At 34.5% G+C, this 19,482-nt stretch overlaps 1 protein-coding gene across 5 annotated transcripts in view; it reads left to right on the top strand.

The window, feature by feature from the left end:
• JMJD1C (jumonji domain containing 1C) overlaps positions 1-19,482 on the top strand; it is a 306,158-nt gene that overhangs the window by 113,941 nt on the left and 172,735 nt on the right. For all 5 annotated transcript variants that reach the window (XR_003796943.1, XM_029244595.1, XM_029244590.1 and 2 more), the window contains exon 2: positions 16,469-16,633. Coding sequence is in view for 3 of the 5 variants with exons in the window: in XM_029244590.1 (XP_029100423.1) it covers positions 16,469-16,633 (165 nt within the window). In the remaining 2 variants the exon portion in view is untranslated. The remainder of the gene's footprint in view (positions 1-16,468; positions 16,634-19,482) is intronic.

Raw genomic sequence — 19,482 nt, 5'->3', positions numbered from 1 at the left:
GGACCTTTAACACTGGAAGACAATGCTGACTTAAGTTTTAAAAAAGTACTATGAGAACGGTCTAAAAAAAAAAAAACAACAGTATTCCAAAATCGTTTAAAAAAAAACAAAAAACCATTTCCTAGTCAGTAACAGTGGCTCCCTGGGGTCTCCCTTGAGTGGCCATCACAGTAACCCCACCAGGAGCACATGAGAGCTAGCCTCAGGTCCAGCCCAATTAGTCTATGGACCACTGGTCTGCACGAGGACCTACAGGAGACTCCAACAGGGCTCAGGAGGCCAAGCCAAGACACTTGTCATCTCCAACACACCAATCCTGGGAGCACAGCATCCCCTGAAGCTCACTGCAGGCTCCCTGCACAGAGATGACAGCCTCTGCTCCATCTCCCTGTCCCAAGTGACTTGATGTTTGATCCCGGGGATTCAAATAAGATTACCCCAGAGGTTTTTTGTTCAAGTGAATAGGGTGGAGGTGATAAACAGAAAACTAGTAGTAAATTGATAGACTCAACCATATTAATAAGTACAATAAATGCTAATGACTTAAAATAGTCCAGTTAAAAGACAGAGAATGTCAGGATGGATAAAACAGAGGATCCAAGCATATATGGTCCACCAGAAATTCACTTTAGATACAAAGACACAGATAGGTTGAAAGTAATGAACAGAAAAAGATAAAATGTGTAGAGTAGCCATATGAGAGTTGATGTGGCTAAGGTACTCTTCAAGAAAGTATTAACAATCAGAAAAAAAGTGGGACAGTTCTGACATAACAGTGACAAATATATGTGTACCTAATAGCATAGCTTCAAAATACATAAGCAGAATTTTACAGAATGACAGATTTTGTATAGAAAATTTCACAGTCATAGTTGGAGGTTTTAATATCCTTCCTTCAGCAGTTGGTAGAACAACTACATAAAAAGCTAGCAAAGACATTAAAGATCCGAAAAGCTATCAATCACCTTGATTTAATTAATACGTATGGAACACCTAAATAAATTTAAAAGCATGGATATAATACAAGAGTATATTCTTGGAACGTAGTGGAATTAAATTAGAAATCAATAACAGTATGATGTCTGGGGAAAACACCTTAAATGCTTAATATTAAACAGTACACTTCTGGAAAATTGGTAGGTCAAAGAAGAAATCATAAGGGAAATTAGAAGTCATTTTGAACCGAATGATAATGAAAATATAGCACATCAGAATGTTAGTACCTGAGAATGAATGTTGGTTTAGAGAGAAATTTATAAGTTTAAATACTTACATAAAGAAAAGAAGGAAAGTAAAATCAGTGACCTAAGGTTCCACCTTAAGAGAGAAAAAGAAGAGCAAATGAAACCCAAACTAAGAACAAGACAGGAAATAAAGATAAGTGTAGAGCATTAAAATAGAAAATAAAAGGTAAAAAGTGAATACACTGAGAATTTCTACCTTATCAGATTGTCCTTCATTCCCTTCTCTTCCTGTATTGACAACATATCCATTTGGTGAACTTGTGGAGGAGTATGCACTCTCAGACATTGTCTATTGGAATACAAAATGGTGCAACCTCCTATAGTAGGGAATTTAGCAATTTCTAGCTAAATTCATATTCATTTACTCTCTTTTTTAGAAGATGTTGGGGGTAGGAGTTTATTAATTAATTTATTTTTGCTCTGTTGGGTCTTCATTTCTGTGCGAGGGCTTTCTCTAGTTGTGGCAAGTGGGGGCCACTCTTCATTGCGGTGCGTGGGCCTCTCACTATCGCAGCCTCTCTTGTTGCGGAGCACAGGCTCCAGACACGCAGGCTCAGTAGTTGTGGCTCACGGGCCCGGTTGCTCTGCAGCGTGTGGGATCCTCCCAGACCAGGGCTCGAACCCATGTCCCGTGCATTAGCAGGCAGATTCTCAACCACTGCGCCACCAGGGAAGCCCCTCATTTACTCTTTGATCCAGTAAATCTTATTTCTAGGAATATATCCCAAACATAGATTGGCATAAATACAAAATGACATGTGCACAAGGCTGTAGTCATAGCAGCCCCATTTATAATAACAAAAGACTGAAATAACCCATCAATAGAGTTGTGACTGAGTAAAACGTTCATCTACCCAATGAAATATTTTATAGGTATACAAGCAAATAAGCAATATCTTCTGTGACATGATGGCCAGTATACATATTATGAAATAAAGTATAGAAAAATTCATAAAGTATGTTATTTAACTAAATATATATATATTGTATATGTGCATTTCTGTTTGATTTTTTTAACCTAGGGATTAACCAAAAACTAATCCATCATAGGGAACAAGGATGGAAGGAATAGCTAGAGTTCTGTGAATATATTTGTTTTTTAGGTATGACTTTGAAACTATGTAAATGTTTTATGTAATTTTAAAACAAGTTTGAATCTTTAAAAACTAAGATCCTAGGGCTTCCCTGGTGGCGCAGTGGTTGAGAGTCAGCCTGCCGATGCAGGGGACACGGGTTTGTGCCCCGGTCCGGGAAGATCCCACATGCCGCGGAGCGGCTGGGCCCGTGAGCCATGGCCGCTGAGCCTGCGCTTCCGGAGCCTGTGCTCCACAACGGGAGAGGCCACAACAGTGAGAGGCCCGCGTACCCGGGGGGGGGGGGGGAAAGATCCTAAAAGTGAAAGCAAAATGAAACAAAGAAGCATAAGTGGTATAACCATAGGAAGGAACTATTTTAAGTGACTTTATAACACAGTAACTTGATTATACATGCCTAGTAGGTTATACCTTAAGGACAAAAAAGCAACATAAGAACAATGTTTTCATTAATCACAGTGTTGGTATTCTTATTCCTAGATTGTTGTATATGTATTGTGCAGCAAAGTAAATGGATTTGTGTTGGTGTCATTTGTTTAACAGGATCTTCAATATGGGAGAAATGAGATAGGGATATAAGATTGATGTCGTTTAAAAAAAAGGTAGAATTTTATTTGGAAGTATCAAGACATACTAACTCTGACCAGGGTATCTGACCAGCTCAGGAGTGGTGAGCACTCCTAGAACCCAGATTGTTGTCTCTGAAAGCTATTTCTTATTGAGAAGTATATATGGATATATGGTTGATTTCAGGTCTGAGGCAGGAGTTGGACAAGATGACCCTGGGGTATTTTGTTATTCTGGAAGCAAGGAAGCTATCAAAGACTACTAAGGTCATGTCTAGAAGACTCAGAAACTAATTGAAGAGGCTCTCACTGGCCAAAGGTGGGAAATTTGAAAGCAATAGGAATAAAAACTGCAGTGATTTGAAGCATTACTACATTTATTTAAATCCAAGAGTTTTTAATAATGATCCCTCCCCTAAAAACCTCTCATTTACCATTCTGGGACGTTAGGATACTAACTCATGACAGTCTGTTTTCCATGGCCTTCCATATCTGTGAGTTCTGTATCTGTGGAGTCAACCAACCATGAATTGAAAATACTTGGGGGGGGAAGGGGGTGGATTTTAGAAAGTGAAACTTGAAATTGCCCAGCACTGATAACTATTTACATAGCGTTTACATTGTATGTACAGTTATTTACATGGCATTTACAATGTATTAGGTATTATACATAATCTAAAGATGATTTAACGTACATGGGGGGGCATAGGTTATACACAAATACTGCGCCATTTTAAACAAAGGACTTAAACATCGTGGATTTTGGTGTCCATGAGTGTGAACTGAGGGCGGGGGGGGGGTGGTCCTGGAACCAGTCCCCTGCAGATATTGTGAGGGGCAACTGTATTTGAAAAACTCATAAAAATCAAGCATTTACTTTTCCTTTCCTAAACAGACTACCTCTTGGATACTGAAGATTTGATGAGGGGAATTTTCACTTATTAGACATATTCCAGATAGTAAATGAAGGAATGATAAAATTTGTGTATCACTATTATGCAACTGTCAGTGAAGTAGTGGATTTAGGCAATATTTGTCATTGGCTGCTATTACCACAGAAAGATATATGGTAATACATATATGCCTCAATGACGAACACGGTACAGTGTGAGGTTGTCTTCTCTATCAGTTCGGAATTTAAGACTCTAGATTCAACAATTACAGAAAATACAGGGACAGAGGAACATGTTTTAAAATGCCATAGAAGTGTATAATCAGCAAAATACAGGTAACTGAAGACTGGAACGAATGACTTGACTTCTTTAACAAGAAAGTTGCAGGAGGAAAAGAGATGGTAGAACCTATATAGATAAAAAGATGTAAGAATCATGTCAACCAGTTGCAGTTTGTGGAACTTGTTTGGGTCTTAATTTGAACAAACTGAAAAGGAAAAAAAAAAAGACTATCCTGGGAAACTTGAATGATGAGTGATAATGAATAATTTTGCAGAATTAACAATTTTTTTAGTATAAAGAAGATTGGCCATGAGGTGAAATTGTTGAAACTAGATGATGGACACATGGGCATCCATTGTTATTTCTTTATATAATGAAAAGTTAAGGGCTTCCCTGGTGGCGCAGTGGTTGAGAATCTGCCTGCTAATGCAGGGGACACGGGTTCGAGCCCTGGTCTGGGAAGATCCTACATGCCGTGGAGCAACTAGGCCCGCGAGCCGCAACTACTGAGCCTGCGTGTCTGGAGCCTGTGCTCCGCAACAAGAGAGGCCGTTATAGTGAGAAGCCCGCGCACCGCGATGAAGAGTGGCCCCCGCCTGCCACAACTAGAGAAAGCCCTTGCACAGAAACGAAGACCCAGCACAGCCAAAAATAAATAAACAAATGTGGGGTTAAAAAAAAAAGTTAAAACTAAAAAAGAACAATTAGATTTTTCAAGATATCTTTTCTTGTATCCAAAATCTGTCAGTAATCTAGCATACTAAATAGTTGAAGAATTATTTATGAATTTAAGTGTTTGTGTCTTTCACTCTCTTGTGGTGGAGAACCATAGATTAAAAGATGAGATCAGTTAAATAGTGGTGATTTTCATTTGAGGGGCTCTGTGGATATTTATTAAATTCGAGCATTATAGTTGACCTAATCAGAATTAAGAGAGCAAAACAGTTTTTGTTGATAGGGTTTGATAGAAGGAAAAATTCATTCCATGAGTTTGATGAAAAAATGCGTACATTTAAATCCAGTCTTGTAAAATCTTTCTTCAACTGAGAAAAACAGAAATACAGTTAAGTGTACCAACTGTTGGTTTCCTTTTTTTGGCTGAACAAAGGGAAAGTCCTTAGGTGTAGCACAAGGCATACCTAATAACTCTGTGCTCCACTGACCCCTTGTGCCTATGATGAAAAGGTATCGTTAGTTTCTCTTTAAAAAATTGGGGTATCCCCTTCTAAGGGCTCCTGGAAACAAAACATTTGCAAGTTTATAAATAAGTTCCATATCTTAAACTTTCTGGGACCTGACATTTATGTCCTTTTCATTTTAGGGCATGTTCTTCTCTTTCAGCTGAAGTTGCTACGTTACCAGTTATATGGCATTTGGGGAGTGTGTGTGTGTTTAATTTCAGGTTGTTAGTGTTTCCATAGCTCTTTCCTCACCCTCACTTCTACTTCCACATTTGCCTTTTCAAAGCAAAAAATGGGAAGGGTGGAGTTGGCTATGTCAGAGGACTTACATTCTTTCTTTCTCTTTCTCAAGGAAAAAGGATCCTGGGATCAACCCATACCATGATAATGTATAATTGCAGAAATTTCTGGCCCGTCAGAATATATGATTGCCATCCCATTATTTTATTCTTTACCCCAAAAGGCATATGAAACTTTATAGTAGAATACCAATAAGTATAATACTATTACATCATTCCTTTGGGAGAAGGCAGTGGCATAGTTTTCCATCACGCTCATTCCTCCTTCTTTACCTTTTCAGTTAAATTTTCTACTTACAATTTTTTTTTTTTTAATTAGAGTAAAATTTACTTTTTTTGGTGAACAGTTCTTTGAGTTAGGACAATGGCATTGTAGGGTAACCTTTACCACAATCAACATGTATAACAGTTGAATCACTCTCCCATAGAATTTCCTTTTGTTACCACTCCTTTGTAGTCAAACCTTCAAATCCTTTAACCCTGGACAATTAATAATCAATTCCCAGTCCTTGTTTTGTCTTTTCCCGAATGTCATGTGAATAGAACCATATAATAGATAACCTTTTGAGTCAGGCTTCTTTCAGTTATCCTGATGCATTCGAGATTTATCCATATTGTTGCCTGTATCAGTAGTTTCTTCCTCTTTATTACTGAGAAATATTTCATTATATGGATATACCATAGTTTGTTCATCCATTCCCTGTTTGTGTTGTTTGTAACTTTTGTCTATTAAAAGTAAAACTGCTCTAAACATTCATATACAGGCTTTTGTATAAGTACAAGTTTTATTTCACAAGGCTGAAATTTTAGCCATACTGTTAGGTATGCAGTAATACCTCATTGTGCTTTTTATTTGCATTTCTCCAATGACTAATGATTTTGAGTATCTTTTCATTAGCTTATTTGCCACCTATATATCTTCTTCGGTGAAGTATCTGTTCAAATCTTTTCCTATGTTTTTCGATTGCTTTGTTTTCTTTCTCTTGAATTTTGGCAGTTATTTATATATCCTGGATACAAGTCTTTTGTCAGATAAACAATTTATAATTTTTTTTTTGTCCTGTCTGTGGCTTTTCATTTTCTTAACATTGTCTTTCCCAGAGCAAAAACTTTAAATTTCGATGACATCTAAATAATTATATTTTTTCTTTTATGTTTTGTGCTTTTGAAGTCATTTCTAAGAATTATTTGCCACAAAGACTTTCTTCCAAAAAGTTTTAGGTTTTACGTTTAACTTTATAACCTCTTTTGGCCTAAGTTTTGTATATGGTGTTAAGTATGGATTGAAGGGTTTCGGGGGGATTTGTTTTGTTTTGTTTGCATAGGGGTGTCCAGTTATCCCAGCATCATTTGTTGAAAAGGTTATCTCCTTTGAATTGCATTTGTACATTTGTCAAAAATCAGTTGTCAGTTCTATATGGATCTGTTTCTGGACTTTATTCTCTTACATTGATTTGTGTGTCTTTTGTCACTACCACACTGTCTTGATTAATGTAGCTTTGTAATGCGTCTTGAAACCAATTAGTGTGAGTCATCCAACTTTTTTCTTCTTTCTTGAAGTTGTTTGGTCTATTCTATATCTTTTTGCCTCTCATATAAATTTAAGAGTCTGCAAAAATCCTGCTGCGATTTTTATTGGAATTGCATTGAGTTTATAGATCAATTGGGGGGAAATTTTACTTTAAGAATATTGAGTCTTTAAAGTAACAAACACAGTGTATCTGTCCTTTTATTTAGACCTTCATTTTTTTAAAATGCGTGTTTTGTAATTTTCTCATACACGTCCTAAGCTTATTTTGATCAATTTCTGCTACTTTTTATTTTCTTAAAATACTGCTAACTGCTTTGATGCAAATCAGGAGTGTATGGCGTTATATATTCTCTTCCCACCGAAGACTCCAGAAACCAAGGTGCTTCTCTCAGGTTTCTGGGCTCTGGTGCTTAGTCTCAGCTTCAGTCAGAGATCAGACTCTGTCAAACTGGATTGCTGGCCCACCATGATAGAAAGAGTCCATTATTTATTTATGGTTGACTTCTGTTAGGGATAAAGGTATATTTGGTCAGAATGCACATACAGTCTCAAAGGTGCAAGTTGTTTGTTTTTTTGAGAGGAGGGATATTCCTCATGTTTATTTTCTCATAAATTTAAAAATTCATACTTTTATCTGACAGATGGAACTATCCTTTATAGTTGAAGTAAGGTAAAGTCTTAATGGTAACTATGTGCTTTTTAGACATGACTCAGCAAATTCATAATAAAACCTATTGCTAGCCACAGTATCCTTGAGGCAGAAAGAAAAGTACAATTATAAATTTATTGCTAAAAAATTAATTGGGGGGGGCCTCCCAAAGTACAACAAATTGGCTTTACAGTTTTTACATAGATCCACTAATAGATTTTCTAGCCCTATGAGGTAGATGGCCTAAAACTAGGTCCCTGGAAATAAGCAAAGGTATATTCCATATTTTGATCATTGCTTGGCAGGTTATCCTCTTTATGTTTACAGAAAACACCACACAGGGCTCTCTATTCTCGAAAACACATGAAAGATAATTTGGCAGCCCAGGAAATTTAAATGGTTTCAGACTCAATTTAAGATCAAAGGATCTGAGGCCAAGGAAGTCCAGATGATCTCCACAAAGTAAGTGTCAAGGATCTCTGGTGATAATTGTGTCTTGGAATACAGCATATATGGGTGAGACACCTAATAATAATTGTGCAATGACCCTTTGTAATGACACCTGCTATCCTTTAATACAGGTATCAGCCAAGTATATGATAGGGATGAAGAATAATGAGGTCATTCTCCTATGCCTAGAGTAATTCTTGTATCTAAAATGTTTGACAAGGATAGTAAGCCCTAGTTTTCAATTCAAAAAATAAAAAGAAAAAGACTTGGAATCTTACGGTTTTCTTTCTGCAGTAGAAAAAATAAAATAAATATCTACCACAAAATGAGTGCACAGTTTTAGTATGAGTGTACTTATTCTGATAGTGAATATTCTGGTACCATTATTTAAAAATTCTGTTAGTTTTAGTTATAATTTCAGATGACTTAACTGCTTAAGTGCTGTTGATGTCTCAAGAGCTAGGTGGCTGAAATTTCTTTCCCCAGTGCTCTTCATAACACTCTCCACTGGCACTGTCTTGAGACCTTAGGTTGGTAGGAAAAGCCTTGTATAATTGTCCAAATACAAATTCTGATATTGAATACTGTGTTAGTTGACTGGAAGTGTAGTAGTATTAAAGAAGGACTGATTAACTTTAAGTAATACGCTAGTAGTGAATTTTGACAGTGACTAAAAACAGTTGTTTCATTCTGATGGTCTAACTTTTTTTTTTAAATCATTGAGTAATGTTTTATTGTGTGGATGTACCACAACTTGTTTATCTGTTCACCTACTGAAAGACATTTTGGTTACTTCCAAATTTTGGCAATTATGAATAAAGCTGGTGTATAAATGTTATAGAATATGTGTTAAATACATTAGCCATTTGCATGAGAGTTTTCTAAAATACATTTCTGTATCATCTTAGATGATTCTGGATATAAATTTAGACTTTTTCTGCATCACTCATTAAACATATTTATTACAAACTAGTAATAGAGGGGACAAACATTAAATATACACAGACATATTTTATCTGTGTCAAATGGTACAAAGTATATGGTGCTATGAAAGTAAATGATAGAGGGTTTTTAAAAAATTGTTTTGCATATATTTTTCAATTAAACAAATGCCCATTTAATATAAATTATAATACAGTGATACTATTTTCTGACCAATTTTGCGTCCTAGGGTGAAAGATTTTCTAAAGTCTTCATGAAACTTTTTTATAGTTTTTAGAATGCTATGGAAGCATGTCTTCAGAGGCTCTCTCCCTGTTTTGCTTTTATAATCTGCTTTAGACTTGGAAACTAGATAATGGTATTATTATCTTTATACTAGTGTCAGTAAGGTCTGACACAAGATGAGAGAGTTTACCTTTGCATAAAGTGCATTTGCCTGTAGGGAATGGAATGTGTAACATCTTCCTTGGCTTGTTAGGAGCCTTTTAGCTCGTTTTTTAGTTCTGTCGTATTTCAGATGGATAGCAGTGCTATTGTCCTACATAAAAATAATATATTTAGAACACAGTACATTTTTGCTCAGATATATTTGTTTCTGCCTTTCAAGGTACACTTTCCTCTATTACTTAGTTTTCTTCATTGATAAAATAAGTAGCATGCTTCTCGATCCCAATTAATTAAATATTTTATTAACATACACATGAACAGTTAGATCGAGAAACAGAAGTGTATTTTAATTTTACGACTCAGTTACCAATGCCCCAGTGCTGAGTTCTTTATAAATAGTATAAAGAAAGGACATTCACCACTGCTTTACATTGTTATAGCAAGTCTTCATTTCTATGGTAACTTTCTTAAAAATCTATTTCAGAAGGTAAATGGAGGAAATTAACAGTACCAAAAAAAAAAAGTAAAAGCAGAAGTAGTTTTCAGTACTGTGAAAATAAGGAATAAAAGTACTTGATTTTTTAATTCAAAGTATCAGAGAAATATATTTTACCTCTGGCCAACTCTTTGAGAAGTTACTTAACTGGAAAACCAAATCTGAAAAGAAGGGTATCAGTGATGATTTTGAGCTGCCTCAGCTACCTGAAAGGTTAACTGCCTATTACACTGTCTTCTGGAGCCCAGTTAAAGAAAGACCACATGGTTATAGACAAGAACATAGTATAGTCTCTGTTATAGATAGGGGGAGGAAAGGCCCAGTTTTTTATTATGTTCTTTTACAAGAAGGAAGGAACAAAGCATCTTGTAGCTGGAAGAGGAAGCTATGAAAGGGGTCACTGGATTTGGAGTTGGTAGCAGTAATAGCGGCAGAAAAGTTTTGACAATGGCTTGCCAGTTGGTTGGTTGAAAGTAGAAGACTGCCAGCATAAATTTTCAAAACTGTGGAGCTCTAGGACTGAGCTTAAGAGGCTAATAATCAATTGCTAAGGAAAAAAAAAATAAAAAACTAACATACTTAGTAGACGACTGATACGTTGTGTTGTAAGATTTCCAACCTACTTTTAAAAGTACTCCTAGAATTGGAATGCTATATTATGGGAGCTTCTGCATTTGACCTCTTTTCTATAAAAACATTAATAGTTAATTCAGTTTCTAATCATGTCTCAAAAGACCAAAACCAGAATTGAGTCTTCTCTAAACAAATTATGTTGGGGATTTATTAACAAGCATTTGTAGTATTCAGGACTTTGCATTTAACTTAGGTTTTTCTTTGTTATATATTTAGTTGCTCTCCCTCTCCTTTAAACTCTTGAGTTACATCCTAATGCCTTCAGTTTTGTAAACTATTCCCAGGAATCCCTTTTAACCCATAGAAGAGCTCTCTTCATTAATTCATTCCTGTGCTTTAAAAGCATCCCCAGAGTTTGTGCTCCTGGAAAGCTTTTTCCTCCTTGTTTGGTAAAGCTCCTTCTCTCTCTTCCTCATCTTTTATATTGTCTAGAAACTACTGTGGTCTCTAAAATGCCTCCTTATGCTAAAAAAGAGCTGAACTGATGGTGTTTGTCCTTTTTAGCCATTTTCAGTTGTGTATCATTTGAATAATTGTCCAAAAGCCGTAAATTGCTTAACTTCTCTATGCCTTAGTTTTCTCTTTTGTAAAACCTTACCCAACACATTGTAAGCCCTCAAATTTTAGCTGCTGCTGTCATTACTAATGTTATAGACTTGGTGTTTGTGTCCCCCCAAATTCATATGTCCTAACTCCCAATGTGAAGGTATTTGGAGATGGGGTCTTTGGGAGATAATTAGGGTTAGGTGAAGTCATGAGGCTGGGACCCTCATGATTGGATTAGTGCCCTAATAAGAAGAGACTGTCTGTGCTCCCACAAAGAAGAGGTCATGTGAGCACACAGTGAGAAGGCAGCTTGTCTACAACCAAGGAGAGAGTCCTCCTCATAAGCAGACCTTGCTCTATTCAGTCTTCCAGCCTCTGGAACTGTGAGAAAATAAGTTTTTGTTGTTTATGGTATTTTGTTAAGGCAGCACAAGCAGACTAAGACAGTCATCATCATCAATGATATTATGTTAAATACTATGCATAATTTATCCAAAAGATAGTGGTATATATACTGAATTATATAATGTAATAAGGAACTTTGAAGATGATGGGAATATAATTCTTTTTCATTAGATGTAAAGAAGGTAATTGTAACTTAAGCATCTTTGAATAGTTTGCATTTCTTGATGCATCTTGTTAGTCACCAAGTAGTAGGTAAGTAATTCATAGAGAAGAGGAGTAAGCAATATAGATATTGAAAGCACGCTTAGTCTCTTTTATTAAACAATATAGATACTGAAAGCAAGCTTGGTCTCTTTTATTTTACTATTTGCTATCTTTGTTTGACCCTTTTTCTCATTTTGCCCCCTAGGGCTCTAACTTGCAGACTCATTGTGGAAAATCTTAAGGCCATTTTAAGTGTGTGGTTCTTCTACCTTTACGCCACAAAGGAGTCAGCTACCCAGACATCCCTCTCTATTCAAGTGATTTATCACTTGCTGTGTGCATCACCTTGTAGGGACTATGCTGCTGTGTAACTGTGAAGCCTCTTAGAAGCTATCTTATTGTTTTCATTGATTCCATCATTTACTAGGTGTTTGACCTTAAGCAACTAATTTCTCTGTATCTCAGTTTCTGCTTTTGAAAAAGTTGATCCTAATAGTGCCTACTTACAGGGTATATGTAATGATTAAATGGCTTAATATATGGACATAGCAGGCACTATTGAAGTGTTAGCTGTTTTTGTTGTTACTGGTATTGCTTTTATTTCCATTATCAATAATACTGGTTAACTCTGATAGAGGTTTGAATGCCCCTTGGGAAATGAATGATTATCTGTGATCCCCAGACTATTTTAGAATTTTCAGAACCTAGATTTATATATCACAATGTGTATTGTAATTTTACTTGTGATTGTCATTACAGTAATATACTGTTTTAGTGTGACTGTGTATTGGACTCCTCTGTAGAATTGTCCTTATGATTTTAATTTTAGTTCACCATAGCAAATTTAATATAACTACACAGAATATTATACTTGTTTATTAAAATGTTGGATTTTATCATACCTACTAGTATGGCTGTAATAAAAAAAAGAGAGAGGAAATAGCAGAAGCCACTTAACATTGTTTCAAACTGCTTATACCTTGGATTATGTCAGACTACTTCTCAGGTTTAATTCTAAATTTACAGTTCATTATTTTCTAAGATCAACCTATTTCTTTAAAATAATTCTTAGATTTATTGATTATTGCTCAACATACCCTTTGTTTAAGCTTGGGCTAGTTCATGAGTGCCTATTAATTTTGACCCTTTTTAATGTTAATAAAAGTGTAAACTTTTGAAGTAACCTAAAATTATGGTTACATTTGTTTACGTTTTTTGTAAAGTAAAATTAAAAAGAGACCTAGCTTCCTTATTTTATATAATTTACATGAAATTATTTTCTCTAATGTCTCTTTTGTCTTAACTAATAAATGAAGTCACCAAATGATTTTAATTTTTTCACAATTTCTTCCAGTAATCTAGAAAACTTATTTTAAATACGACTCTAAGCCAGTAATAATAAAAACATTACTTTGTTGATTTATCGTATTCCTCTATTTCATTACTTACTTTTATATAAAATATCTGCTTACAAAATATCTTTTGAAATAAATATGCTTTATTCATTAGAGAGGAAGGTAAACTAACCTAATCTGCTATAATTACCATTTTAATTTGATAATTTAATTTTTAACACGTATGAATTAATACGCCATAGTTAAACATTTCTGATTTTATAAAGGCATAGGGCATTTTTTTAATGTTTTGAGTAAAACATTTACTGTATTACACTTTAAACCCCATTAATTTAGTATCTAGTTACCTACCTCCTTGAGTATTTGGGCAGAGATGACCAGGTTTTGGCCCCCCCTTGATTTCTTTTTTTGTTTGTTTATAAAAGCTATTTTAAAAGGTTATGTATGTTATTTATATATATTCTTTTTCATATTCTTTTCCATTATGGTTTATCACAGGATATTGAATATAGTTCCTTGTGCTGTATAGTAGGACCTTATTGTTTATCCATCCTATATATAATATCCAGTTTGCACCTGCTAATCTCCCTCCTCTCCTTCTCCCTTGATTTCTTATTACCAAATTATTTATATAAATTTGTAGACAGGTAAATTGTGTGAAAAAACTAGTCTGTTTTTCCCCCTACTGCTATTTTATAGAAAAATATTAAGTACCCCATAATAGAAGATTTTATGGACAAAGAAATTGGGAAAAATCTCACGGTATAAACTCCCTTGTTATTAATAATGCATAATGAACACTGGCATGTTAAAAGACTTGAGAAGACCTCTGGTAAAATTAGACATTTATTACTTTAACTTATTAGTTCATGAACTTTGTGCATGACTTATTTGGCTTCCCTAATGCTTATTTATATACAAAGAAATGATGATTCTATAATATAGATTATATTTTGAGGAATGTTAGTGTAGTCTAACGCTTTTATTTTTAACATTAAAGATTCTTAGAGTCTGAGTAGTTTTAGCCTGTGGTGGCTGGTTGGTTTTGGCAGAATCAGGCCTGGGAACTCTTCGTAGTTCTCACATGACATTATGTAGATCCCCACCTTTCCTTTGCAGTGAATAAAAAGATGAGGCCTGCATTGCACTAAATTGATATAATATCAACATTATTATTATTGAAACCATGGTAAAAATAACTAAATTTGTCTTACATCATTTGATTTTTACAGCAGAAACAGTTGTGTGACTTTAATTTTCTTTACAAATGTCATTGAATAGAATATATTGTGAATGAATAGGGGCTTTTCCTAGTTACTGGTCATTGTTTTATTTTGTAGAAAAATAAGAGATTGACACACACACACAACTGTCTAACTATTTATCTACCTGCCTACCTGTCTGTCTACAGTCAAATCTCAAATCCTTCACTATTGTTGATAGTATGGAGGTAAATTGGCTGCATAGCAAAGAAGCAGCAGAATGTCTAGTTTTAGTTTCCTTTTGTCCCCAAGGTCCTAGCAGATTTCCTAAAACTGCCCATGACACTGTCCATGCAAGATAAACTATGAGTTTAGAAAGTTCACTTCAAGCTGAAAGTTTTAATTTTATATCAAGGGCTTTGCATTTACATTGAGTATGTCCTTTTAGATAAAGAGACGTTTATAAACCTTGGTTCTTTAGGTTCTTGGCTGAAATATTTTGTCAACAAGACCATATTACTGTCCAGGAGGGGAAAGCAAAGATAGTGCTAAGGTTTTCCTGAGCCTTATCTCAGCTTCAGTTTCCTGGAGTTTCCCAAAACCCATTTACACCACAATTGAGTAATTGAGAATCTTGAAAGATTTAAAGTAGTGGAGAAAGTGGTATAGTTTGAAATATTTGCATAACGCCATTTGGACCTCAGCTCAACCCCTAAGGATGCATTTTTAGAAGAAGCCAACAGAGCTTCTTTTGTGCCTTCATGTGGATAACCATGAACAGAGATTAAATCCTTGAACAACGTATTTTCTCTTTCCCAATTCTAATAGGTAAGCATATCTAACTAGCTTCCTAATGGGCAGTAGCACAGATATCTCAAAATCAAACATATGTTTTAGCAGTTTGCCTCCATGTTTAAAAGTCGATGACTGCAAGAGGCAGGAGATACGTAATATTTGTTAAGCACTTTGTATGTATGCAGCACTGCAGTGAACACTAAAACAGTTCTGCCCTCAGTGAGCTTGTACCCATTATTTGATTATATACTAATATAAACTGGGGAAAAAAAACTGCTTGTAAATGTTCAAATGTTTGAATCGAAGTGGGGGTTATAAACATCCTCTAAGAACTTGAACAAGGCCAGGAGAACAAACAGAATTTAAATAAGTGGAAACTGAAACACTTCAGGTGTAAGGGAGCAAAAGATGGGTGGAAAAAAAAAAGAACAAGATGGCCTCCAGCATAACTCATAATGTAATAGGGAGGACAGCTCTATGAATGAAAAGGATGACGGTGGGGAAAGAAGAGTTGAATGATTGAATGACTTAGCATAGAAGCGTCAGCTTCAGTTTTCCAAATACAACACGCGTGTCTTGTTCCTGTTTTGGTGGAAAAGCTTTCTGTCTTTCATCATTGAGTATGATTCAGCTGTGAGTTTTTCATTATTATCTTCATTAAGTTAAGGTAGTTTCCTTCTATTCCTAGTTTGACTATTTTTATAATGATAGGGTGTTGAGTTTGTCAAATGCTTTTTCTTTGTCAGTTAAGATGATCATATAGTTTTCTTCATTCTGTTAATGTGGTATATAACATTGATTGATTTTTCATATGTTGAACCATCCTTGCACTGCCTCCTGTCTTTGTAATTAAAGTTTTATTGGAACAAAGCCAAACTCATTTGTTTACATATTGTCTGTGGCTACTTCGATACTACAAAGTCAGAAATTAGTAGTTATGACAGAGGCCATATGGTTTGCAAAGCCTAAAATATTTACTATTTGGTCCTCAGAAAACATTTCCTGACTTCTGCTTCTAGAATCATCAGTATCAACATAGTTCTTTAGTATGTCTTTAGTAGATATTCGCTGGTCTGTACTGACCAATATTGTGTAAATTGCTTTTCTTAATAAACTTACAGTTTATCTTCCTGCCATACAATAGGTAAGGGTTATAATTTGGTTAAGGAGATGTTAGATAAATAATGATTTTTAAGAGAAATATTAATTTGAATAATGAATTTGTTAATGGCTTTTCTAATTTAACTTCATGGCTTATATTTTAAAATATCACATTCTGTGTTGTTTATGGAGTTTATGTTTTCTTTTCCATAGGTGTATGTGGAATTTGATCATCTTGAGTGGGATAAACGAGAGTGGGTTAAAGTTTATGAAGATTTTTCAACCTTCTTGGTGGAATACCACTTAATCTGGGCCAGAAGGAACAACCCTAGCCAGACTCAGGGATCAAAGAGCAAACAGATTCAGTGGCCTGCATTGGTAAGATCTATATTCCTATTTCATTAAGCATTTTCAGCTGTTTGTTTTAAAAGAATAAGAGCTAAATATAAGTTTAGATTTATCTTAGTGATTATAGGTTAATATTCCTGAGGAGGCTCGGAAGTATCTGGCAGATATTTCAAAATATTGCTTTCATTTTGTTAAAGAATTCTGTATGTCGTTTTGTTAGTACTCTTTCAGCATATTTAGTCCATAAATAGTTTATTCTGTTCAGCTAGGGGAAACATGAATTGACAACTGCTGAGAGATACTTGATTGATTTGTATGCAGTGTGAAAGAACTGTGTTGAATGAGACTTTGTAGGTGAACTTCAAGAGGGTACTTTTTATAAATCATTCAGTAGCATATAATTTTCCTTAGTTCGTTAAATTTTGTCAAAATTGAGTGAGTCATTGTGGATAATAGCAGATATTTAGTGTGAAATTCCGGTTGACCCTTGAACAACATGGATTTGAACTGTGGGGGTCCACTTATACATGGATTTTTTTCAATAAATATATACCCCTGTACTGTACTATTTACAGCTGGTTGAACCCGCAGATGGGGGACTGCAGATATGGAGGGCCAGCTATAAAATTATATACACGTATTTTCAACTGCACGGAGGGTCAGGTCATAACCCGCATGTTGTTTAAGGGTCAACTGTGGATGTTAAGGTAATAAGTAAAATTATTTCATATCAGGAGGTATTCCATTTAAGAAAATAGTAGATTTCAATAAATTCTCAATTAGTTTGCAGTTCTATAAAAGAAACATACTAACAACAATATCATTAATTCTGTGGGAAAAAAGCCACATCTCTTTAACCATTGTTATCCCTGTTTTCTGGCAGGGTGTTCGGCATTTAATATTTATTCAGTTTGTTTGAATGAAATAATTTTCTTACATTAATATCAAAGAAATATGTTAAAGCCATTGAAACGTTATTTCATGTATTTGGTATATATATTATCAGGGTAGGTACTTCAGATTTTTTCAACATAAATTAACTACTTACAAGGATAGTTTTACTTGCTGAGAATTGTAGTGCTTATAAATTTTCTCTTTTAGTTAGTTAACCCTTTAAAAGTCTGAGGAGTTAAGTGGTTAAAGAGCAAAGACAGAGAGGGAAGGAGAGAGATGATGAAATGAATTAATGGCATTTTAAAAAGAAAATATAATATGGAAAGATGAAAGGTGATACTTATGAGTTATAGTTTTGATAGGATAGTTTGAATACTCTAGGAAAATAAAGAAGATAATTTTATCCATGATAGATTTTTTAAAAATATTTGTTGAATGAATATGTTGGATTGTTAATATGAAGTTTTTTAAAACCATGACTAGCATGCTTTTTGATTCTCTAAACCTTAACTCAAAAATTGGAAAAAATCTGTAATTATCACATATACGTGAATTTTGTATGAAAAGTCTCAAAAGCAGGAAGCAGTGATATCAGTAATACCAAAAAATATGCCTTAGTGTCATAGTTAAAGAATAAACAGAACTTTAGAAAAATCTTTGCCCTTTATGAGAGAGAGTTAAAATTAAGGTGAATTCCTAACGTATATTTGTAAATTACTGATTTTGGAGAAAATTTCTATTAGGAAATACTGTTTAATAATTTTTATCATAATTTTAGAAATTTGTTTCTGTTGAAAATCTTTTAACCTCACAGAACTACTTGAATAAGAACCAAACTTCTTTTTAAAAGTCAACTTTTTTTTTTTTATATAAAAACAAGTACATATTAAAAACTTGGAAAGTGCTAAATGGTATAAACTAGAAAATTATAATCATTCTATTTTGGCTTCCAAGGAATATCTAACTTAATTCTTTGACATATTTTCTTATAAATTATATTTCTCTGCCTTTTTTTTTCAAGCACAGAATTAAATACTTTTTTTGAATTGTGGTGCAATGTGCTTAACATAGAATTTTCCATTTTACTTATGTTTAAGTGTGAAGTTCAGTGGCGTTAAGTACATTCACATTGTTGTACAATCTACAGAAATTATTCCATCTTACAAAACTGAAACTCTGTACCAATTAAACATCAAGTCCCCGTTCCCCCCTTTTCCCAGCCCCTAGCAGCCACCATTTTACTTTCTGTCTCCATGATTTTGACTACTCTGTACCTATATAAGTGGAATCATACAGTATTGTCTTTTTGTGACTGGCTTATTTCACTTAGCACAGTGTCTGCAGTGTTCATCCATGTTGTAGCCTGTGTTAGAATTTCCTTCCTTTATATTATAAGGCTGAATGATATTTCATTGTATGTATGTACCACATCATGTTCAGTCGTTTGTCTGTTGGTGTACACTTGTGTTGCTTCCACCTCTTGGCTATTGTGAAGAATACTGCTGTGCTCTTGGGGGTACATATATCTCTTTGAGACCATGCTTTCACTTCTTTGGAGTAAATGTTCAGAAGTGTAATTGCTGGATTATATGATAATTCTATCAGTTTTTTTGCGGATACTGTCAAAGCAGCCATACTATTTTACATTCTAGCCAACACTTGCTTTTTTTTTTTTTTCAGTTTTTTGATAATAGTCATCCTAATGGATATGAGGTACTATCTCCTTGTTGTTGTGCTTTGCATTTCCCTAATGATTAGTGATGTTGAACATCTTTTCATGTGCTTATTGGCCATTTGTATATCTTTTCTGGAAAAATGATTCTTCAAATTCTTTGACCATTTTTGAATTGGGTTGTTTGTTTTTATGTTGAGTTTTAGGAGTTCTCTGTAGTATCTGGATATTAATCCCTTATCAGATTTGATCTGCAAAACATTTTCTGTCATTCTGTGGGTTGTCTTTTTACTTTGGTGATAATGTCTTTCCA

The sequence above is a fragment of the Monodon monoceros genome, unplaced genomic scaffold, assembly GCF_005190385.1.
Source record: "Monodon monoceros isolate NGI ecotype Baffin Bay Population unplaced genomic scaffold, NGI_Narwhal_1 Super_Scaffold_4, whole genome shotgun sequence".
Classification (NCBI taxonomy): domain Eukaryota; kingdom Metazoa; phylum Chordata; class Mammalia; order Artiodactyla; family Monodontidae; genus Monodon; species Monodon monoceros.
Note: the sequence above shows the minus strand (reverse complement) of the source record. Positions and strands in the feature narration are given on the sequence as shown.